The following is a 26,067-nucleotide window of genomic DNA, read 5'->3' as shown; positions in this document are numbered from 1 at the left end:
TTGAAAACAAGCATATATTGGACAAAGGGGCCTTATTGGTTAACGATTTTATGAAAGCAAATGGAAACTTATACTCTTTTGAAGAATTTCAAGAAGTATACAACACAAGGACAAATTTTCTGAATTCCCCGGCAGCTACTCGGGAATTTTCAGAAACGCTTTTCAGTGTTTCCCACCCAACAAGAGGTCTACTTGTCAGGAACCCAGGCAATCATTGCGTGTATCAGTGCTGTACACTGGGCACGTTAAAGAACCAGGCTGTCTATTCGAAACGAGGTAGGCTAAGTTAGCAGGACAAGCCTGTATCTGATTTCTGATCTCTCTGTCGTGGGGGCTTTGTCTCACTCTGTCCCTCTGGTCAGATCGCTCTGTGTCTGTACTAGTAGAGGATGAATTATGCGCCCTGTGTGGCTGCATTTGAACTATGTAAAGCGCCTTTGAAATTGATCATGAAAGGGGCGCTATATAAATCTGGTATAATAATAATAATAATAATAAAATAATTTTCTCCATACGATCATATCTAGATAGCCTTCGTATTCCTCATCAGGGCACTAACCAAAAAAATCCTCTGCAACCCCTGCCTATAGCAATAATAAATTTTGGAGTTAAGGGCTGTAGGAAAATTTATGACTCTTTAAATAGCAAAACAAGCCAGCCTTCTTGGCAACGTAAGTGGACACAAGAATTAAATCTAACAAACCCAATCTGGAAAAATATCTATAAACTGCCTTTTAAGAGCATAAAGGACTCAAAACTGCAGTGGTTTCAGTTTAGGATCAATCACAGAATTTCAGGTACAAACTATTTATTATAAAAATGGGCATGGTTAACAGCAATTTATGTTCTTTTTGTGCTCAAGAAGCAGAAACATTAGTACACTTATTTTGGGGTTGTGACATTATACACGGTTTCTGGTTGAATGTGCAGTCATGGATAAATAGATTCTGTGGAGGAAACACGGTTGTGTTTACCAAAAGTGACGTTTTGTTATGTAACATAGCTTATCAACCGGTTTTAAGTAGTATTCTTATAATAACCAAATTGTATATTTATCATTGCAAACTGAATGCTCTTGTTCCTGATAAGAATGTTCTAAAGAAATAAATTACATCACTGTTTCATTCAGGTAGAGTGGATATATTTAATAAAATGTGGAGGCATTTTGTAGTGCATGTCAGTACCAATCTGTAGAAATAATAAATAAATAAATAAACCTCTATTGATATCTTTCTCACAGATACCACCACCATGTTGATATAATATTTCTTTTGTATTGCAGTCTAAAGCGTTTTCTTTCTCACCCGGTCCCCTTTGATCTTCTAAATTTTCCTTTTTTTCTAATATAGGGTTTTTTCCAATGTTCTCTGTATATCAACAAAAGGCATTATAGAGTCAACTGAATCAAGGAAAGTTACCCAAACATGGTTTTTTCACATTCCAGGAAGAATTATCTTTCATTGGTTACTATTTGCTTCATTACGCATTAGCACAGATGAATCAATGTTTATTCTCTTCTAGTATGCAACTTTTATTATCTTGATGTGAGGTTGTATTTAGATTTGGAACATAATCTGGTGGATTATTTTTTCAACACAAATTTTTAAGTTTTTTACTGTTACCAAGTTCTACCAGTGACTGTAATTAGCTAATTAATGAGCTAACATCGTGCAAGGATTTTTCCCAATTTTTTTCCTGCCTTATCTATTCAAACATTGAAAATTTGATATCTTGATAGTTACTTTTTCAACACAGAAAATTTGATATCGTTATGAAAACTATAACAGTTAACAGCTAACCTAAGAGAGCCGTGTTCAATGGAGAAAATTATTGACGATTTATTGTATGAGCTTAGCCATTGAAAGGTGTGACAGAGTGAATTACTAGAAGTCATGAATTTTACTCTCTTGATGTTGAGTTTTTAATGTCCTTGAGTGTATGTCGTTGTTTAGATGAATAGAATATATCTCAGTCAGTGTAAATTTCTTGAGCTGAAAACCTATACCAAGCGATTCAAAGTACGACGACTTTAATCAGTATGTACTTCAAGGCGAAAAGTCGATACTTTCTTGTTCCGTACAGCCAGCTGAACATTTTTGTTTCTTTTACTTTGTTGAATCGGTAAAAGCTGTATACAATGTAAAATTTAAGATAGAAGTTACAGCGTGTATATTCTTCATAAAAAAAAAACCCGATATGTTTTGTAAAACGTCCCAGCACTGCAAACAAATCCAAACTTTAACTTGAAGTACATTGAATAGTGTATAAAAGCGACATTTATAAGATTGTTTCGATAATATAATTATTTATCCTATGGTAGAAGAAATCACTTTATAATATTTAGGCAATGTATTCTAGACCAGACGTGCTTTGCGCAATAAAACCGCATGTAATTGTCTTGTTTAATTGAAAAAAAAAACAATGGCTGTTAATAGACGCAAAAAAAACCACCTCGGTTTGAAATCGTTTTACGCAAGAAACGTAGTGGTGCAATTAAAAAAATTAACAGCCCCACGTCCCAAAACACAAGCTAAAGAATATTTTCAGAAACATTTAATGCATGTAATTTAGCTAATTAATTTCAGCGATGATCCATCTAAATTAGTTGATTTTTAACGCACAAAAATTTTCGCAGAAACTTGCAATGAATGAATTCAATAATTTTCCCTTCATTGTAACCAAAAACTTCTTCTGCACCATAGTTCAAGATAGATCCAACTAGGCTATCAAAAAGTTTACATTTATCAGTTATGGCAGATTCTCTTTTAATTTTTCACAAAGGTTTCGTAGGGTTGCAATTTTGTTTCGTTTATCCTTAGACGAATAATTACAGCAGTAGTTTGATGAAAATTCATGAAGCGGTTGATGAGAAGGTCATTAAACGTGTTTATATATTTAGCTAAATTGGTCCCTATCCCCAATTGTAACAAAATAGCAGGAGACCTTACGATATTGTGACACATCGAGTTTGATAAAAATCCATAACATTTTAGTGGTTAATGCGAAGAAAGGCATATCTACTTTTAGCTATAGTGGTCCCTGATAGGGCCCAAGTTCCTATATAAATAAATTTGGAAGAGGACTATATAATGATGCTCCATTGCCTCGATAGCCTAGTGGTAGAGCGTCCGCTTCGAGTGCGGGAGGTCGTGGGTTCGATTCCTGGCCGCGTCATACAAAAGACATGAAAAATGGTACCAGTGTCTCCCTGGCTTGGCGCTCAGCATTAAAAGAGCAGAAAGTGGCCTCTTCTCTCATACCCTCGTGGCGATGGATTCCATCAGGAATGAGGTGTCGAGAGTGATTAATATAAGTTGTAGAACTTCCTTCAAAATCGACCTAAAATAAATTATGTATAAACTAATGATGCTCCAAACCAAGTATGACAAAGATCCACCAAGCTGTTCATGAGACGCTGTATAAAGGCAATTATAGTTTTAGCTCTAGCAGTCCCTAAAAGGGGTTAGATGTCCCAGTTGAACAAAGTTTGCTGCGGGCCTAATAAAGATGCTACAAATCAAGTTTGATTAGAATACGTGAGAATAAATCAATTAAAGGATTTTTTTTATTTATTGTTTTTATTTATTTCTAAAATAGGCCAGCTGATCCCGCTTTAACAAATGCATATTCGCTATTCATGAATCTTTGGACAATGACGTGAAGGTCAAGCAAAACATACAATTGTAATTATTTCAATATGTCTGCTTCATAAGCAAAGTTTAACCGTAGTCATATCACATAGATAAACTGTATGCAGCTTACCTTCATTTCAGTGTAATGAGATTCAGTCATTATATAGCATATATATAATAAAACAGATTTCAGCTGAGTTCAATATTTGCAGACGATACTATTTATCATATTTATTACACTTACTTATCATTTTGAGATATATCAATATTCTTGCTAAATATACTGAGCCAAAGTTAGCTTTAAAACTGTGAACAGCGTCTTTTAGGATAAACGCTTTGTCTACATTTCACTCAACATAGCACAATCAACAGAGTGAAAAAAATTGACACTCTCGTCCAATCAGGCAGAATGTTGCATAAATCTTCCATTTTGATAAGTGATCTATAATGCGTTATCAAGTAGTTTGATTTGCAAACTGAAGTCACGTGGCATAGGTAACGAAAACTAATTTAGACGGCGTCGCCGAAAAATATTTTACAATATGTCATAAAATGTATACCCCAATAACGAACACCACATAAAACGCACACAAATTGTTTTTCCGTCGGAAATGACAGAGGACTGCTATAGGTAGAGATGGTACCTAAGGCTACATATTCAACGACAACAACAACAAATCAGGTGCAAAACTGAAGCGCATATCGCTTATCTCACGCTTGCAATATTTTAACATATCACCGTACAGTAAACACGGGAACTGTTGACAGCGAAACCGGCTTCGTTATTTTGATGGATTAGCTAAAGAAAGGTGATTGTTATTTCTTTTTAACTAACACAACCATTTTATTTATACTAAAGAACGTCTGCATTATATTAACAAAAGTTTCTGTAACGGTAGATTCCGCAAGGTAAATGCGATTCCGCACGCCTCGGTCAATATGCAAATTAGGTACATTTGTAAACACAAGGTGCGTGTCATAAAAAGTGAAATAACTTCTTTCTGCACAGTTTTTGGTATGGTTTTGGTGTGACCATCAGCTAGAATATACATTTTTATATCGCTCTGTTTTTAACTCATACATTTTGAGGCCTTGATTATTCTTGGCAAACGAATTTTGTAAAATGTTGAGGGATTCGATGTCGTAAAATTTTTATAGTCTATTTATATTTTTTCTCACGAAAAATGTTTTCTTTCCTGTGATCATACAATACCTGTAAATTATAGGCGGTAATGAATAAAATTAATTGTCTTTGAATAATTTTGTTTAAAAATAAAAGATAATGCTCAACTTTTTTGTTTGAATGATTATTCATAGATCTTGAAGTAAACTATATTTGTGGGAAACACATCCGAATCTATGCATACTTTGTTCACATAGCTAAATAGTCCTAGAAGAGTTATCTGTCACTGGCTTCGTTTTTCCAAGTAGGATCATTTTTTTCGGAGTAAATATTGCCTTTCAGCATGAAAAATGAAGTATAAAAGTTAAACCATAATATAAATGAGGTACTCCGGTATTAAGTTTTCAACAGAAATTAATATCAGGTGCAATTTGAAATTTAAGATACCATCTCTACTATAGGTGAGGCCAATTAGAAATATATATTAGTTTTACACGTGTAACTTGTTGGTAGTCCATGTGGCTCAGTGGTAGAGCGCTCGCTTCACGTACTGAAGGTTCCAGGATCGAGAAAAACGTGTAATTTAGCTCTAAATGAAATATTCAATGATATTGACATTGTTGTTACCATGACAACATCAAATTATTTGACTGTCTGCTATTTTACAAATTATTCTGATAATTATTTCTTTACGAGTTATAGTCTGCTTAATTTTGTATAGATCATCTACTGTTGTCATATTGAGTACTAAAACAATGTTTTGTCTCAAATATGCATGGTTACCATAGCAACATAGCCTAAGATAGGATGGAAATCGAAGCAACTTGCAATTCATCATTGTTGTGTTGATAATGTATATAACAGCATTGTTTGTTGTTTAGTAACACATTATTAAATGCCAATTTTGCAGTGAAAACGGATTTTAAGGTATTTAGCATTGTTGCTATAGCAACCATTATGATGCCTTTCGACTAGAAATGAGTCAGGTATTTGAACAGAATATATATTGCTCTATCACATGTGTGTAATTTATCTGTTTCTGAGATTGGGCAAATTTTGACCATTAGTGACTTTACCCCTTTAAAAAATGTAAAATAACAACTTTCGAACCCTAAGATAGGATATTGTAAACCATTAGATAAAATTATTCATACCAAAACTACAAGAGATTCAGTACCTTTAAAGTTCTATTTGTTCAACACCCCTTTGAATATTAAGTCGAACTGAATGATGGACCAGTGTGTTTTAAGATATTAGTAGGGTATAAGAGTTAATATATAACAGGAAAATCTGCTTATGGTGTAAATTTTTTATTAATATTTTGAAGACAGAAACAGAAGTATGTAGAAACAGGAACGCTTTTATTTGCTCTGACATTAAAATTGTTCAATAAAATGTGACGGTTTTTAAGTAAAATTTTCTGTCATATTTGCTTTCAAACTAATTGTTACTGTTGGTTTGAGTTTTACTGTTTCAAACTTTGACAGCAGTCACACACACTGCCGCAAATGAAAATAAACAAAAGCTTTAGTGATATACTCGAATACACTATCATTGAAAGAAAATCGTGTCCCATAGATACCGCTGAGAAACGATAATACGACGATATTCCGTCGGGGTTGTCGGTACACACTGAATATCTCTTTGTGAAAGCTGGCGCCGTACGTTCCGCTAAAAATAAGATAGAAATAGAAATGATAAATGATTATCATTTAGTTAAAGTATTTCGTTAGTATCGGATGACTTTTTTTTACAAAATCATTTTAAAGGGTGCGTTTGAGGCAGTGCGTCTTTCAAAGTTATTGCCACCTGCATGTTGACGAAGCAGGATAGTAGATATTGCAAATCTGTGACAGGCACACTGATAAATATGATATATCTCTGCGATACTAATGTTTGGTTTTAGATAGATACAAATTAGACTATTACTTTTAAACAGTTCGCAAATTTCAGCAGGACAAAGAAAAACAAAACAACTTTTTAGCATGTTAATGTTTTTATCTGTTTTCTAGTTAAACAGTCATGCCTAAATTGTCATAATGGAAAGTATTGAGAAAACCAAAATAAACACACTTTGTGGATCTATCATATGTAACATAAATTTTTCATACGTACAGACAGACGTAAAATTACCAAAAACGTCCCGACTCAGACATCCCTAAATGAATCATATATGGATTTATTTTTCACAGAAAATGTATCTAAGTAATTTTTCAAAATTCAATATCTATTATCTCAACGCATACACAAATGCAAACGATAAAGTATAACTTGGTATGTTGGTATGTTAAATGGATAATATTCTCGTTGTGTCACATAGTTTGCAGCAAAAAAAGAAGAACAGAAAAAAAAACAAGGTATAAATCATTTATTTGTCAAGGTCGTAAGCTACTGTATAGAAAACTTGAGTCGATTCTAATCGTTTAATTTTTAATAACTACAAAAATGTAATGGTTACTGTAAAACGTGTGTATATACTAGAGATCGTGTCTTTCTTCTCCTTTTAAATAAATCGCTCCTACAACGAGGAAACAGCTTTGAATGAAGTAAGAAAACAATTGATTTACCTACATATATCCAGGTAAATGTAAATACATAATCGGCAAGAAGATATATATGGACGTAACTATTTGTAGCTAGTTTCAGAAGACGTTTCTTCTTCCATGTCAGTCCAATAAACATGAGACGGCATGTATCCACCGTGGCCATAGTTAGAAGATAGTATGCTACCCATCTATCATGGTAACACATGGCTGATTGATAAATTCCTCCTGCGTGTGATAAAAAAGAAATAAAGGTCTTTGTATAAGTAAAAAACGTCAAATTTAATTTTCGAATGAAAGCGTCAGACAAAGAGATTTATACACTTCCAATGCAGATTTTCTGACAGTTGATGATGTTAGTTTAATAATGTTTCATCACGTGTCCTGTTTGTTTATCATTAACGTCAGAAAAATATTTCAAGTGTTAAAAATACAGGTAGTTCTGTATAAAGCCCCACCGAATACCTCAATTGAGAGAGCGGGGTTGTGAGTTCGATCCACGGGCTTAAATTCTCACTGACGGTTTAATAAAATACATTACGTCTCCGCGGCCGAGTGGTTTAGGTCGCTGGCTTCAAATCTCTTGCCTTTCATCGATGTGGGAATTCTTCGTGTGAGGAAGCCATCCAGCTGGCTTACAGAAGGTCGATGGTTCTACTTAGGTCCCTGCTCGTGATAATTTAATGCACGGGGGGCACCTGGGGGTTTTCCTCCGCCATCAAAGCTAGAAAGTCACCATATGACCTTTAATTGTGTCAGTGCGACGTTAAACCTTCATGTCCGTGCAGGCTGATCATGGTCTGCACTGTTCGCTATTCAGTCAGTAAATTTTCAGTGAACACCCTTCTGAGTTACAAATGGTACTGCCCAAACTGAATAATGGACCAATCCATTTAAAAAAAATAGCAAGGTAAAGGGTAAATAGATACTGTCTCCAGCAGATTCTACTTAGAAGTTGAGAAGGTAACCTGCTGCGGACTCGGCTAAAAATAAGTTGTTCGCCCTTGAAACATCTCTGACTATACATTTTATGAACAACAAGCATTACTACATGTATTTCTTATTTAGTAAGGTTTTATGAAATCACATAAACGCATATTAGTATTTTAGGTATTCTTGCCTGCAATAAATCGTCCAAGGCATAGTAACGCTATGAAGAGGAAATACAACGCTCTCAACCACCACAAACGCCTTTCCCACTTTCCCTCTGCGGTATAAAAACAAATCATGTTTTATATCATTAGTAATGTATATTTTGCTTTTAACATAAATTCAAAACAAAATATAAACGTTTTAAGAAGATATCATATTTTTATTATACAAAAGTACGAGTAACTCTGATATTATGAACATTTAACCCTTAGCTTGCTGGCGGCAAGTGATTCTGTCTTTGCGACCAGTGCAGACAAAGATCAGCCTGCATATCCGTGCAGTCTGACCATGGTGAGCAATGATCGCTATTCTGTCAGTAAATATTCAGTGAACACCCTTCCGAATAATAAATGGTATTGCCCAAATTGAATAATGGACCAGAACATTTTAGAAATTTAACAGGTAAGGGTTAATACAATATTTCTGCTTAGCGCAGGTATCTTTTAAAATGATTTACATGTATTTCATAAAACTGAAAACGTAAGAATATTTTTACAGTTTTTTTTCATTAGTGATTGAATCACTCTGACTGAAATATGTTGACAACATTCTTGAAAGTATTTCTTACATCATACCGGCAATAATATGCAGACATTTTACAAAATTATTATTGTAGACTTTATTTCAGAAAAAAACTATGGTATGAATAAAAACTAGGCGTGTTAACAAGAATTACGTGGTCTATACAGAATGTTTTCACGCTATTAAGATTAGCTCTTTATCTCACGGCCCTAACCCCCACTCCCCCAATAAAAAAGAAGGATAAATATCAAACAGGAAATGTCGTGTTCAAGCCCCCAAAACGAATCTCGCAACGGGATGTGCACACTACCAACACATACACAGCAAAAATACGAGGTCAACACGTACAAATAACGGAAAACAGTGGGGCACCGCCTTGGAACGGTCAAAGGCCAAACCACCTTTGTGGAGATTAAAACGGTTTATGGTGCTATAGAAAGGCGACCAGTCTCAGTGCCAGTGTATTTAAAGTACATTTTCCCAAATTTCCCCGTGGAATGTGGTATGGTTGACTGCTTATGATTTTCGAATACATTGTACTTTCTTAATTAAACAATCTGAAAATTATTGTAATAGTAAAACGTTCATAAACTCTTACAGCACAGCTTCATGATCCGTAAAATTCAAACATTATCTAAACAAATAGGGCTAAAACAACACGTAAATAAATCAAACATTTACGTTTCTTGATCTTCACTCTCCCAAAAAGCCATAAAGGACGAAGACATAAACTCAAGCCTCCAATTATGCCTAAACAAATAAAAGAAAAAGCAAATTAACAACTTGTTTACTAAATGTTTATTCATTACATGTAAATGAATTTCTTATCGTTAAGTGTCCTTACTTTAATGTGTTCTAAGTAAAGTATTTGTTTTTACAGATTATGCTACTCATAGTCATCTAATTTATGTCTTATTAACCTTCAGCCTGCTGGCGGCAAGTGATTCTGCCTTTGCGGCCACTGCAGCCCAAGATAATTGTCTTCTTTACTTACTAATTAGTCAGTAGATTTTCAGTGAACTTCCTTTCGAATAATAAATTTTATCGCCCAAATTATGTGATAGACCACTCCATTTTAGAAAAATATCGCAGGCTAAAGGTTAAATTACAGATGTAAAGTCCTAAAATAACTACTCCATTATGCCAAGGAAAGGTCTCATAACTCTTACCACTACAAAGATCTAGGTATGACATGTTTTCGCCATTTTTAATAGGACCCATCATTGTGCTGCAAAACCTATCCAGTAATGCTGAAGTCCTGCACAGAAACATAAGCATAGCTGTATTAGCATTCAGAAAGTATAATTTGATAACGTCTGTATGTAACACAACGCCATTTAATGAATGTGCATTAATTGTTGTACAACGTATCTTAGACTAACAATTCTTCTATACTTTTAAACACAATTTCAAAAATATTTTCAATCTATTGCTGACACGGAAACGCAATTAAACTAATAAAATTTTGGAGTTTCTAAAACTGAGAATAATCACTGATTATTATAATTAAACTTACGATAGGTTTGTAATTATTTTCAAGGATTACCATTGCACGTGACTTTTGGATACCGTTCGTACGGTGAAAACTTCTGTATAAGTTGACTTGATTTTCATAAGATAAAAAGCGCCGAAGACGGCAAAAATGGCAGCTTTCCTCTGCGCAAATCGTCTGTTTATAGTTCTAAGAACTTTTTCAAACACTTCGCCAAACCGCGAAAGTGTGTCTTTATCTACGCAGTTTGTCCACAAAATGTTCATCTTTGGGCCTTCGACACACTCCTAAGTTATCTTAGGGAAATCGGTATAGGAGTAAGGAAATTATAGGCAAAATGTCACCCGAATCCGGACTTCCATGTGAACGGTTTCCACAAGACATGTGGGTTGTCAACCCCGATTAACCCTGATACTTCTTTAAAAGCTTAACTATAATTATGATTTGAGAAGTTACATTCAAGACAATATTAAATTCTATATTCCGATATACGTTTCAGGTTTTGCTGGTCGGTGCGAGGCCATTTTCTCTCGCTAAAATGCAATCAAAACTGATAAACTCTCATAAAATTGGGTAAAATCCCAAGGTACCCTTCAACACTCTCTTATTTGGCCCATTCTTACTCTACTGTAGTGATAATTTAATCAGCGAGTTTTTTTTTTTAAACTAACAAGCAACAACGAATTATTCTGATAATATGTATTATTTTTACTAAACCTATGAACAGAGATACGACTTTAAGGTATTAGGTCACTAATAGTAATGTTTACAAAATGGCCTTTGCTTGGTATATTCTGAAAGGTAACCGTGTTTTGCACTATTTTGCAAATTTTAAACAACTTTTACCGTGCCGTTTTTTAAAAATTTTGAATAACTTATGGTATCTCCTCAAGCTCAAGTAGAGACAAAGTGATAGCCACTATCCAAAACGTTTGCAGAGAACTCATTTTACCATTAATTTCAATAGAAGAAACATCACACTATTGGTAAACAATTATAAAACACAAAATAAAAATGTCAATATCATTTTTTCTATGGTGCCTCAAGTAAACGGATTTAATGAGACAGAATTCATACTTCAACATTGAAAAAATAAGGTCGAATGATGTGTTTCTGTTTTGAATTTTGCTTACTCCATTTAAAAATAACCTAAGGGAAGACGTAAAACCTACCTAAATTTCTTCCACAATATATAATCTAAGAGTGAAAGCAAAATAGAAAACTTTCACCGTGCGTAACTCAATATTTTTAAAGATGTGTAACTCTACCCCTTCTGTTTAAGTAGTAAATTCTCTTTGAACACCAAGAAATCGCTTATAAGATTCATCTTTTTTCCATTTTTGTACAAAACATCAATAGTAAGTCTTGAAAGAAGTAAAAACTTACTAGTAAAAAAGGAAAATAAGGAAAAAAAAAATGGTCCCAGTAGGGCTTGAACCTACGCCCCCCCTAAGAATTGCAGTAAAAGTAGGTTTATGGTAGGAACTGAATACTCTTCAAAAGGGAGGTTCTCTATTAGTGATCTAATACCTTAAATTAGCATTATAAATTTCTACGGACCCAGTTCAATATCTTCTTATATATTTGTCAACATAACAGATTTGCTAGAGTGAGTGAGCACTCTGAAGATTCAATAATTTACCAAAAGCTGATTCAAAGGGGATACACATATCATAAACTATAAAATAAATTTACTTGTTAACTTTCGGAACTGAAAATACATTTTGAATTTTGAATGTTATTTAAAGACACTTTCTGCGACCTTATATGATATCAATAAAATCTGTAAAAAGATCCTTTGGAAGCAAAGAATGAAACCAAAAAGATAATAATTGCAGACTTGGTTTAATTGAGTCTAATTAAGAGGGGTAATGGAAAGTGCGACACCTCTCAAGCCCCCTAGCACCGGCTTAAGCAAACTCCAGTACACATATGCTACTTTTCAGCGGATGTTACAAACTTTCTAAATTTCCCATTTTTCTATTGATCATATCATACATTTATTAAAATAGGTTATGTACCAGTCCTTTTTTAAGCATTTCATATTTTCAGTCTCGTACATTTAAACGCTTAGAGACTTCATGATAGTTCCGAAAGATGAACGGGATTGATCTGCTCTAGTCTTTCTTCTTGGTCCCATACTGATATTTCTCTATCTGCTTGACCTACACCAAAAACACCGTTTGATAGAGCAATCACTAAAATATGCTACTGGTATTATAAACAGCAATTGCTGTGTCCAGAATAGTGAACTATCTCGAAATATGTCAAACGGAAATTAAAACAGGAACATTGTTTTGAAAAACAAAAGCAAAACAAACTACTGATCAATTGATATCACCGCAAAAGGGGCAAACTTCATCATTATAATAGCAATGGAAAAAGATTTCTTACAGTAAAATTTGTCTACGCAACAGTTGGAGAAAAGTCGAAAGCAGAGAAAAGGAACTTTAGAGAAATATCTTAGATATCAAACAGAAAAGAGAACAAAAATATGTTTACCATCAGTATTATTTGTTTTCAGCGAAACAAGCTTTTGTTTCAACGCGTTAAAAGCTCAGTCCGTGTGTGTTTGTGGACCTCTCTTCCTGGCTGTGCCACTTTCCGTGCTTGTCACCAAGCATTGAAAAGAAGGAGCTATGTATTCACTAAAGGGTTTTTGTTAGTGGATGCCTTAACAGAGTACATCATCAAAAGGGAAAGTACACAAATTCCCAAATAAATGACCAATTTCCTCAAAATTACCATGTAAATATCTACCCATATTTTCATTCAGGTTGAACAAAACTTCACAAAAACAAGATGTGTTTCATGGTTTTTATTTCAAATGAACATAAACTGCATCAAATATATGCCTGTTAGGCCAGCCTAACAAATAAATACATAAATATGAAAGCTGAATATTTGATAAAACATAAATGATATAGGTCTTCACAGAAGAAACACCGTGTTAGGCTGACCGAACAAAATTTTGAACCGTCTGAAAAACAATTTAAGACCGTTCGGTCAGCCTAACAATTCATATACAGACCATTTAGGCGGCCTTACAAAATTTCAAAATGATTTGAAAAAAGGAGATTAACTGTTCGGCCAGCCTAACAAATAAATACATAAATATGAAAGCTGAATATTTAATAAAACATAAATGATATAGAACTTCACAGAAGAAACACCGTGTTAGGCTGACCGAACAAAATTTTGAACAGTCTGAAAAACAATTTAAGACCGTTCGGTCAGCCTAACAATTCATATACAGACCATTTAGGCGGCCTTACAAAATTTCAAAATGATCTGAAAAAAGGAGATTAACTGTTCGGCCAGCCTAACAAAAATACAAGGAAGACTGTTCAATACCAGTTATAACTCTAAACAACTTTGTGTAAGGCAGGCTGAACAGGATAAAAATATGTTTCGAAATTCTACACCAGCCGAACAAACTTTCGAAATGGTTTGAAAAACTGTGTTTCTACATTGTTCAAACCAACAAAAATACAAGAGAGACTGTTCAACATCAAATTCCTCCATGCAACTTGTGTTAGGCCGGCCGAACAGACTTTTGAAATGATTTCAATATAACATATTTCAAACCATACATATTGTGTTAGGCCAGCCGAACAAATTTTTGAAATGATTTGTTAAAATATGTTGCAAAATTGTTCGACCAGCCTAACAAAAATACAAGAGAGACTTTCAATACCACATACAAGTATCATGTTAGGCCGGCCGAACAGACTTTTGAAATTATTTAAAAAATTGCTTCAAAATGGTTGGGCCAGCCTAACAAAAATGTATACATGAAAGATAGTTTAATATCAGTCATACCTCTAAACAACATTGTGTTACACCGGCCGAACAGGCTTAATTTTGAAATTATTTGACAAAAATATGTTTTGAAATTGTTCGGCCAGCCTAACAAAATACAAGACCAGTATATTTGATATTACATATCTCCATACATCTTTGTGTTAGACCAGCAGAACAATTAACTTTCTAAATGGTTTGAAACAGTTTCTACATTGTTCGGCCAGCCTAACAAAAATGCAAGAGAGTCTGTTCAACATCAAATACTCCATACTTTGTGTTCGGCCGGCCGAACAGACTTCCGAAATGATTTTAAAAGAGATGTACCAGACTGTTCTAGCAGTCTAACAAAAATACCTGAGAGACTTTTAATATCAAATATTTCATACCATACATGTTGTGTTAGGCCGGCTTAACAGACCTGAAATGATTTCAATATCACATTTTTCATACCATACATATTGTGTTAGGCCAGCCGAACAAACTTTTGAAATGATTTGAAAAATATGTTTCAAAATTGTTCGGCCAGCCTAACAAAGATACAAGAAAGACTGTTAAATATCAGTCATACCTCTAAATAACATTGTAGTATGCCATCCGAATAGGCTATTGAAATTATTTGAAAAAAATGTTTCAAAACTGTTTGGGCAGCCTAACAAAAATACAAGAAAGACTATTTGATATCACATATCTCCATACGCATTTGTGTTAGACCAGCAGAACAAACTTTCTACATGGTTTGAAAAACTGAGTTTCTACATTGTTCGGCCAGCCTAACAAAAATGCAAGAGAGTCTGTTCAACATCAAATGCCTCCATGCAACTTTATGTTCGGCCGGCTAAACAGACTTTTAAAATGATTTGAAAAGATATGTATCATATTGTTTGGCCAGCCTAACAAAAAATACAAGAGAGGCTGTTCAATATCACATACGTGTATAATGTTAGGCTGGCCGAAAGGTATTTTTGAAATTATTTGAAAAAATATGTTTTTGAAATTGTTTGGCCAGCCTAACAAAAATACAAGAAAGACTGTTATATATCAGTCATACCTCTATACAACATTGTGTTAGGCCGGCCAAACAGGCTTTTGAAATTATTTGAAAAAATATGTTTCAAATTGGTTGCCAAGCCTAACAAAAATACAAGAAAGACTAGTTTATTTAATATCACATGTCTCCATACAATTTTGTATTAGGGCGGCCGAACTTACATTTAAAATGATTTGAAAAAATGAGTTTCAAAATTGTCCAGCCAACCTAACAAAACTACAAGAAAGACTGTTCGATATCACATATCTCTGTATAACTTTCAGTTAGGGCAGCCCAACAAACTTTCAAAGGATTTGAAAAATTGAGTTTCCAAAATGTTCGAATAGGTAGTTAAAAAAAGAGGTAATTAATAAACAAATGAAATACATGACACATGAACAGGGATCCAGATATGCGAATTAGCATGAATTACACTTTGAAATAATGCACATTATGCATGTTTGATCATTTTTAAGCATATAACAAGATGGTCGTGATGACCCTGAATCGCTCACCTGAGTAATATGAGCTACATGTTTCAAATGGCACACTGATGCAAAAATTTTAGAAAGTAGGTCAGCAGGTCAAATTTATGGACACTGAAAGCCACTTTTAAGATTGGTGTGCGAAACTGTACACGTCATCCAATTTCGATGTTGTATCTTAAAAAACAAGAAACTAAGTAGGTCAGTAGGTCAAGGGCAACTGACTCCTGATCACTTAGGGTCATCAAGTATTTATAATTAAACAGTCTAGGAAATATGATCTGATAATTTTTCAGGTATTTATTTCTATATAACTCATATAATAACTGACCCCCAGGGTGGGGCCCTCTTTTCACTCAAGGAACATAATTTAAACAATCCTGCCAGCGATCCACCAGGCAATGCTACATACCAAATATCGAAGACTTAGGTCTTAAACTTTCCGGAAAGAAGATTTCATTTTTTCCCCTATATAAGTCTATGTTAAATTTGTGTGCCCCAAGACAGGGTCTCTTTTCACCTCAGGGGCATAATTTGAACAATTGTGGTAGAGAACAACCAGGCAACGAAACAAACCAAATATTAAAAGTCTAGACCTTGCAGTTTCAGGCAAGAAGATTTTTAAAGCTTTTTCCTATAAAAGTCTATGTAAAACTTCAGATCCCCCGAAGCAGGGCCTCTTTTAAACCCAGTGGCATAATTTGTACAATCTTGGTAGAGGACCACAAGGCAATGCATTATACGAAATAACAAAGGCCTAGGTCTTGCAGTTTCAGACAAGATTTTTCCTATACAAATCTATGTAAACTTGTGATCCCGTGGGACAGGGCCTCTTTTCACCCCAGAGACACAATTTGAACAATCTTTTTAGAGGACAATTAGATAATGTCACATTCCAAATATCAAGGCTCTATGCCTTGCGGTTTAAGACAAGACGATTTTAAAAAATTTTCCTTTGAACAATTTTGAAAGGGGGCCACCCAAGGATCATTCCTATGAAGTTTGGTGTAATTCTGCAAAGTGGTTTTCACGAAGAAGATTTTTTTAAGAAAATGTTAACGGACGCATGAAAGACGGACGTAAAAACAACAAATACTAAATGCAGTCCTTAAACCAACACATAATGATCCCCAGAACATTAAAAGTATATTGAACAGTCTACTGGATTCGGTAGTGAGTGTGAAGCCAAAGCAAGCCAAGGAAGAAAAAGAAGCAAATACTTGAATACTGAATTGAAACTGAACTGCAAACAAGTTCATGGGTGTTACACACCATAAATATATCACATAGTTTCATTTACAAATTTGTGGGAAACTGATTTCAAAATACATGTATTGTGTTTGGATTTAAAACCATTTTTCAACAGTATTTCAGTTATGTAATTGTGGGCAATTAACCAAACCAGTGTTCCTGGATTCTGTACCAGTACAACCTGTTCACCAACTTCCCCACATGAGTGTGAGGTTGAAGATGAATGATCACAGAGAACATACATCCCACCCAAGGATCAAACTCACAACACAACCATAACGTAGACTGGCGCACTCCCTATTAAGCTAAGCGAGCAGGTTCACATATATTGTACTTGACATAAAAAAAAGAAAATAATTTCATATACAAAATTAATGAAAAAATAGAAAATTAATTTAGGTGTCCTGTAAATATACATATTTATTCAAAATTATTTGAATAATATACATCAAATGCATAAAAAAGTTACAGACCAGAGAAAAAAATACCAATCTGAAAAATGTTCTTTCCTCAAAATGACTTTGACCTTAGAGCTAGGGGTCTGGGTCTTGTACACAGTACATCATCTCATTCACAATGTTTCATATTACTTTCAGAATTGTTCAGCTGGCCTTCAATTAATTCATGAAAGACAGTTTAATGTCTTAGAAACTAAGTGTGTTCAACTTGTTAATCAAAGCTTAGACATTGCTTGGTCAACCTAGCAAAAGTACAAGAACAACTGATAAACATTAATTATATCTATACAAGTTTGTGCTAGACTGGCAGAACAACCTTTTGCATAAAACAATGTTGACGTGGAGGAATATGCAAAAAAACAATGTTAAAATATGCATAAAAAGGGCTATTTAAAATGGCATAATCTCGGTGACTGGCTTGCTGAACAAGCTTCAGCTTTCATATTTATGTATTTATTTGTTAGGCTGGCCTAACAGGCATATATTTGATGCATTTTATGTTCATTTGAAATAAAAACCATGAAACACATCTTGTTTTTGTGAAGTTTTGTTCAACATGTATGAAAAAATGGGTAGATATTTACATGTTAATTTTGAGGAAATTGGTCATTTATTTGGGAATTTGTGTACTTTCCCTTTTGATAATGTACTCTGTTCCTACTACTCACAAGAGCTTTTAGTTTACTATATATATGACTTGAAGTTCAGCTTACTTGCATTTTTGTAAGTATATACAAACCTTTTCAATGTAATCACTGCCAGATGTTTCTGTAACAAAAGTGATTAATATATAAAAGTATGTATTACTAAACTATCAACAGATTATTTTAATTAAAAGTTTGCTCAAACATAAATGCCATCTCCTAGTTTACAATAAAAGCCCTACACACTACAGGCTATTCTGTAAAATAAATTTGAGTTTAAAGCCCTTTTTTCAACAGAACGGTGAGCAGTTTACTCAAACAGTCGATTCAACCTGTTTTCCGCAAGAACTGCCAACTTCAACACATGAACCAGGGTAGGAGGACAAATGATGCAGACACAATGTTGTTCATTACATCGTAAAGGAAAACATACGCTTCGCCTGCGACTCGAAGTCACGACCTTGCTATCCGTAGATCTGCGCTCTCCCTACTGAGAGAAGCGGGCGAGCTTCTAGAATGGATAGTTTAAGCTCTTGAAAACCAAAATACTTTTAAAGGGACATAATTTCAGATATACACCAATCCTGAATATCAACGTTTATTGCACGACTCCCTTATATAAATCTCCTGTCCATATTATGTGCTATACGGGCGGTCTTTATTCATAAATCAAATTGTTGACTTGGCTAACAGGACAAAATGTTAATAATGAAATTCCGAAAATTAATTTCTGATGCCATGTAGAGCTAGTAAAATACTTATTGAATGGCTTCCAAATTCAAAGCCATTCACACAACAGCCTTTCAATAAGTGTATATTATAAAATACATTGTATCACTATAAATTCAAATTTTGGAGTAAGTGGCCAGGTACATCTCGTTTCCAATAATGTGTGAGTAATGTAACATATGCAGTATTTGAGAAATTAAGCGCAGTTTGCGATAAAAAAAGTTTTGCCTGCATGCGATCTTTTGTCTTGCCCTTCTTTTAATAAATGTTAACAACAGTTTCTTTCTCCATATTGGCAGATATGACAAAATTTGGAGTTTTGCTATTCTAAAGATGACATTCGTCACAGAAACACCAAGAACTGTCAGTACTATTATTTAATGTTAAAAGCTCTACATTAGAAATCAGTTATTGTGTCTTTCGTTATCTACGTATATGAACATAGCCGTGCAAATAGACAATTTGAATGTACCTCGCTCCGAATTGCAACCATGGATGTTCGTCCAACGGGAAGATGTTCAATGTCAGGACGTTCTTGCTGTTGAGTTTCTTCTCCATAATACGGTAGCTGCGTTGATTCATAACCGTTCGTTTGTTCTTCAAGGCGAGAAGCATCTAGAGGATTCACCCTGCTCCCCATCCTTGCCGTCTGTAAAATATCACATATGTGCGGCACTATGAGAAAACCAACATAATGCATGTATCCAGATCAGCCTGAGCGTCCGGGCAGTCTGGTCAGGATCCAGGACGTTCACTTAAGCACTCAACAGACGACATGTTTTTGTTGTACAACACCAATTAAATTTAAGATGTACAGCCAAATATTATCGTGTATACGATGCTATTCATTGATTTCGAAAATCTTAAGTCTTGACTTACAGATTAGGACATATTCTATTTCGTAAGTTTTGCCTTACCACCCACGTTGAAAGGCAACAAATTGGTAAATAATTAGTTGATAAGAGGCAAGAGAATGAAATTCCAGAGAGAATTGCTCAAAAAATAAACACAAATCTGAATATAAAATGGCTTCCAATGCATAATGGAAAAAGGATGACACTGAAAAGTTAAATGATTTGAGCCGCGCCATGAGAAAACCAACATAGTACGTTTCCGACTAGCATCCGCACAGTCTGGTCCGTGCTGTTCGCTAACGGTTTCTCTAATTGCAATAGGCTTTAAAAGCAAACATCATTGATCCTGACCAAACTGCGGGGATCCACAGGCTGGTCTGGATCCATGATGGTTGCAAAGTCACTATGTTGGTTTTCTCATGGCGTGGCTCATTTTTGTCATGCGTAATCAAATTCATGGGACATAAATATATTTCGTACATAAATATTATTTTTTAATATTAATGGTTACATTCTTTTCAGTATCTGATGCACTATGTTTACTAGGTAAATCTCTGTGATTTATCTGGGAGTGGAATACAGTCTGAATGTGAAAGATGTACAATTTGAAAATTGTACATCTTTGAGATAATTAGTGTTGTACATCTAGAACCTATCGTTTGTTGAGGCCTTTACGGTTTCTCTAATTGCAATAGTCTTTGAAAGCGAACAGCATGGATCCTGACCAGACATCCCGGATGCGCAGGCTGGTCTGGATCCATGCTGGTTGCAAATGCACAATGTTGGTTTTCTCATGGTGCGGCTCAAATTTATTAAAATGATAAGATAAATGCATTCTCTTCAACAATGTGTTAACCCTTATACTGGACACGACTGACTAACCTTAGCAACTAGTGTAGATCATGATCAATCTGCAGATCCGTGCAGTCTGGTCAAGATCTGCACTGTTCGCTATTCAGTCTATATCGCTTTGGTAAGCACCCCTTATAACAGTTAATGGTACTGTCCAAATTGAAAGATGGACAAGTTCATTATAGAAATTCAGCAGGGCAAGGGTTAATATTTCTTGCACAACTAGTTCAGGACTTTTCTAACTAGGCTCCTCTAAAATTTATATGAATATAACCATCAATATTACACACATGTTTTGAAAGTATATTTGAAAACGGCTGTATGTTTTACTTATTTAGGAAAAAACAATGGATTATACTAAACTCAACAGTAGTAAAAATAGCGACCTGTAGAAAGACCTCTGCATTCAAAAACAGCAAAGTAATCTTAAAACTTTTACTCGTAATGAAACTTTCCGTTATATTTCTACCATGGCGAATGAATAAGCCAAAGAGTCGACTCCCTGACGCAGTTTTTAACATATAAGGCTATACTTAACTTGCTTAAGCGAATGGAATACGAAAGAAAAAAATGAGTGAAATGTTAGAAACTACATGATTAAACTATAGGATGGCAGCACGGGTTTAAGTTCGAGGTCAAGGTGACCTGCCAATCCACATTCAGCAAAGATATGAGTCAATAACAAGAAAATTGGAGACAGGTTACACGTTGTTGGATTAACTTAACTTTACGTGGTGGTTTTTTAAGTGGTGTTTTCTTATTATTGTGTATTTTAACTATCTGGAAAGAAAAGAAAGCTTCTGTACTGCCTGCAATTGGGAGGCATTGTCAATAATTCGTAGAATGTACAGCGATGCACGAGGAGCATATTTATGTCTACTGACTAAATAGTTTCTCGAAATGAATGATCATAGTCCTGAATATTAGATTCGTACGGGTATCTATTTCGATGAGTGCCTGTAACTAACGGTTGCCTGTGTCTTCGTTTAGAGTTTGTAACATCATCGGTTAGAGTGAGGAACATGATATAAGAAAAAAAAGAAGGAAAATATATTTCTGAGAATAAATCTGACGTTGCCTTTCGTTTATCATTGACTGTCTGTAACTATTGTTTTTTAAACGTGTAATATAACTGTTTATTCTGCAAAAATAGCAAAATACTTATGTTTACTCAATAACAGACGAAAAAAATTAAATTCTTGATGTTTTAATCAATTTGTGCGATTACTTTTATCTGAATCTGAATACATGTTCATGCAAAGACACAAGTAAATCTAATCAAAGTAATTATCATAATATGAAAATTATATCAGCCCTGTCATACTGAGCGATACCGTAACCAGCCTTTGTTGAGATGTTGTCACATGATATCGTGGAGACATGACTTACGTTGAAACGTACGTCGGGAGAGACTATGTCATAACAGTCAGTGTGCGTCTCTAACGGGTGTATGAGTTAGTTTTTTAAGCTTGACATCACGACTACGGTCGGATCTGTCACGATATTATGAACGTCGGGCCTTCGGTTACTTGGATTCCCTACGTGCGTCTAGGCTATTTTTTATCCCGGCGACGATTGCGAGTCATGTCCGGTGACATAGCCGAGCCACGCTGCTCGTTACAGGTTTTCACATGAACACAATGTCTAACATCCTCGATACATTGACGAAAAGTACAAATAAGTTATATTAGCTTCTTTTTATTTGTTTTGTCACAATCTTTAAAGAGTTTCGTTTTGTAAGATTCTTTTATCTATTTTATACCAACGCTTAAGAGTTTCCCGTAGATACAAGGTGTTATTGTTTGTTTTGTCAACAGGTAAAGATAAAATATTCAGATAAAATATTCGAGTATTTTACGTCATAAAAACGAAACAGGAAGTGAAATTAACAACACACCCGATGTGAAACCTTTTTCGCATTAGCAAGTAGTAACCTCTACTCTTAAAACTTTAATTTTACTAGAATGAAGAAGTAACATTTAACAATTTCGAAAACTACTGTTTTATGAGTAAGTAAAAGTAATGTAAAATATAACAACTTAAGCTGTTATCAGTACTCTGAATTTCTGAATGATTTTGCTCTTATTGTTTTTTTTTTAAGGAAAGAAAAAAGAATCAGAAAAATATTATCAATATCAACCAATACACCGGTTTAAGCACTCCAGAGGTGGTTTTGCCACTGACCATTCCAAGGCGGTGCCCAAATGTGTTCCTTTATTTGTTCGTTTTGTACTCGCGTGTTTACTTTATGTGTGTGCTCGTCATGTGCATTTTCGCGTGTTAGGTTACAGTTTTGGAAGGTCATGTTTTGGAACGTGCCTTTCCCTATTGGATTTATCATTGTTTTTAGTATAGACCACAAAATAGGTCCGCAACAAAAAGATGCTGTAACGGATAGACAGAGCTGACAGGTTGCTTCAAAAATCCAACAACAAGTACAATTGTTTGCAAAATGTAAAAAAGAGGAAGTAGGGGAGGTGTGTTGGAGGTTAGGGATAGACAAAAGTCTAGGGTTGTTGTGGGTATTAGGGGGAGGGAGGGGAAAAAGGCAAACAGAGATAAATTTTCAACAAATCCTACTCATTAAAATGTTGAAACAAGCAGGATAATATTTTTCACATTCTCGCGAATATAAAACCTCGCGAACATAAGATTTCAAATTCGCTAAATTTTATCTCAACGAAAATATGTGCCTTTACAGTAGTAAATATATAATAGTATGCGATGGCGATAACATGGCACCAAGATGGTAAAGCGCGACAGCACAATAGCGTTACCAGAACAGTTCGATGGTGGAGTGCTAAGCGAGAAATTCCTATAGTGGCACTACGATGGTGGTGCGGGACAGTACGATAGCAAAGCCCGACAGTACGACGGACTGTCACAATTGTACTACTGCGCTTCATTTCACTGTCGTGTTATCGTCATCGACTCGTAATGTCGCGCTTCGCCATCGAACCTTCACGCTTCGCATTCACACAGAGCATGCGCTTGCCGAAGCGTAATACTGTACAACCAATTTGCCTTTGCTTCTAAAGCGTTGCACAAAATATTGTTTAATGTGATATTTAAATGCTAACTAAGAAAAAAAAACGTATTCTATGCATACATAAAATGTTTGTAGTTTCCTCCTCAGTTCTTACACTTTCGTCATATGTCTGTATAAAATAAATTCATTTTTGAAATAAAAACTAACGTCTATTAAAATGCATACATGCACTAGTAATCTATAAACTTTTTAAAGCACATTCTTATTACCAGCAGTTTAAAATGATACTATGATTTAGAAATAATCGTCTTACCTGATGCCAAGCATAAAACTTTTAGGATAGTATATAATTGAAATTTACGTTTGTTCAAAATGATATCATCTCGGTCATGTTTGTTGATATTCAAACAAACCTTTATGGAGTCACGTAGTATATATCTACGGAACTGCATAAAGGCCATTTTGAAAACATATATAATTGAAAACAATTATGTATTTTATAAATAAACATATCTACCTCTATGTATCAAGAAAAACAGGACGGCAATATTTTTTTCAAGGGTAGTGTTTAATACATTATGATATAGAATTTTATAACTTCCTTTCCAAATGTTTTATTTTACACTTTCATTTAAGTTTACCGTACATTAGGTTTTTGACCTGTCCATCTTCGCTTATTTAAAACATGAAACAACATGACCATTTAAACGTTTTATGAACGTTTCATTATGAATATCATGTATATATTCCCTCACCTCTATCCGTTTTACTTCCCTTTCCCCCTGACGTCTTTACATTATGAAGATTACTGTTACAGTACTTGGTCTACTGTGCAACGTGGGGCTTCCAGACAATCTGCTCTCACCTTTTAAATTTTCCTGAAGTGTGTGGGAGGTAAACAATAACCAGGGTTCCTTTAACCAATTCACTAGAATATATTTTAGAAAGGATCTGTTCAATTGCAATGTCGTATTAACTTGAAGTTCTTGTTTCTCTGTTATGAAATGATTTCCATTTAATAATAATATCCCGGGGTGTAAGATGACTCTCGTGTTGTTAATGACGTACTACGAACTACGTGATTTATGTAGCAATTTATATTCTAAAAAAAAACAAAAAAAAAAAAAAAAAAAAAACGAAGAAAAATTTCTTGACAGTTCCTCTTTGCTCCTGATAGTATATTTCTCTGTCTTTGAAACGTAATGACGTCTTTCCTGTTTATGCACGTTTTTTCCCGCGCTTTGATTTATATGCCTAAATAATTATAGATCATATGTATTGACTTTTTAAAACTGAAAACGTACTTACAGAATTTTAATGGAACTCTTTCTTTAACATCAATATTACCAAAACCCCAGATTTGATATGAAAGTATTGGTTTCACTGTGTAAGTTCTTTTTGTTTTGTTTGTTTTTTTAAAAAAAACTGCATGTCAAAAGATAGTGAAAAAAGCTCTCATTTTCCTCTATAGACAGAATAATGGTTCGTTTGCCTGTTCACCAAGATGTTTCTTTGTTTGCAAAAAGCTCCGTCCTTAGAACAATATATACCAAGATATTTATAATGTTTTCTACAGTATCATTTCCAATTTCAAATTGTAGATTTCTTGGTTGTCTTCCTTTGCTAACGATAATCAACATTTATTGAAAGTTTCCACTTATCACAATACATTTTAAAACAATCTAATGCATGTTGCATATCCTCTTTATTGTAACTAAAAATGACTGTATCATCAGCGTAGAGTAAGAGGAACAATTTTAAAAATCGTGAATCATCTGAGACCAACTCTTCCAATGGGTTTTAAAACTGCCTATTATGCATTTTCTCTTATATAATTAGACACAATCAACGGACTGATCAACAAACAGTGGTTTGTTAAATATTGGGATTAAATCTTCCTTTAAAAAACCCATGACAATGAACCTTACGATATTCGTTAATAGTGTCCCAATGAAAATTAAGTGCTGATCGACAACTGAACATCTGTCTTTGAATATTTGTCTTTGAAACGTAATGACGTCTTTCCTGTTTATGGACGTTTTTTTCCGCGCTTTGATTAATATGCTGCTATAAGAGATAGTTCTAAAAAAAAAAAAAGCCGTTCGATAGATTTTATTTTTATTATTATTATTATTTTTTTTAATCTTTTTTTTTTTGATATCGGTATGCAAGAAAAAGATCCTGTCACTGGTTATAGGTGCAGATGGGAATATCCGGCTCTCGGGTAACTGTTTAGGCGGTAACGAGGCTCCTGCTCGAGGCCGGAAATTCCCATCTGCACCTGCAACCAGTGAAAGAATCTTATATGACTCCTTTTGTTCTTCGTTTTATGTCAGATTTATAACAATTCTTTAAAATCAGGATAAATACTATGTAATGGGTCCAGCTGTGTATTGCAGCTCTGTGAAAAATGTCAATTTTATGTAGAATATATTAGTAATACTACCATCTTAATAGGCACACAAATGGAGACGAAAATACCCCGAATGAGACATCGTAGCACTTCGTTT

At 34.4% G+C, this 26,067-nt stretch overlaps 1 protein-coding gene across 2 annotated transcripts; it reads right to left on the bottom strand.

The window, feature by feature from the left end:
* Positions 1–6,049: 6,049 nt before the first annotated feature.
* LOC123539264 (uncharacterized) lies at positions 6,050–23,966 on the bottom strand. 2 transcript variants are annotated; one of them, XM_045323826.2, is made up of 8 exons: positions 23,871–23,966; positions 19,335–19,511; positions 18,229–18,257; positions 10,142–10,230; positions 9,654–9,722; positions 8,419–8,505; positions 7,323–7,526; positions 6,050–6,426 (listed from the first exon to the last, which is right to left on the bottom strand). In XM_045323826.2, exons 2-8 carry the CDS (start codon positions 19,500–19,502, stop codon positions 6,221–6,223), a joined length of 852 nt encoding a protein of 283 aa, XP_045179761.2. In that variant the 5' UTR covers positions 19,503–19,511; positions 23,871–23,966; the 3' UTR covers positions 6,050–6,220. The 2 variants fall into 2 exon arrangements, with proteins under 2 accessions (XP_045179761.2, XP_053385884.1); XM_053529909.1 differs by lacking the exon at positions 8,419–8,505.
* Positions 23,967–26,067: the final 2,101 nt, after the last annotated feature.

This window comes from Mercenaria mercenaria, chromosome 18 (genome assembly GCF_021730395.1).
Source record: "Mercenaria mercenaria strain notata chromosome 18, MADL_Memer_1, whole genome shotgun sequence".
Classification (NCBI taxonomy): domain Eukaryota; kingdom Metazoa; phylum Mollusca; class Bivalvia; order Venerida; family Veneridae; genus Mercenaria; species Mercenaria mercenaria.
This window is presented reverse-complemented; position numbering and strand designations above follow the sequence as displayed.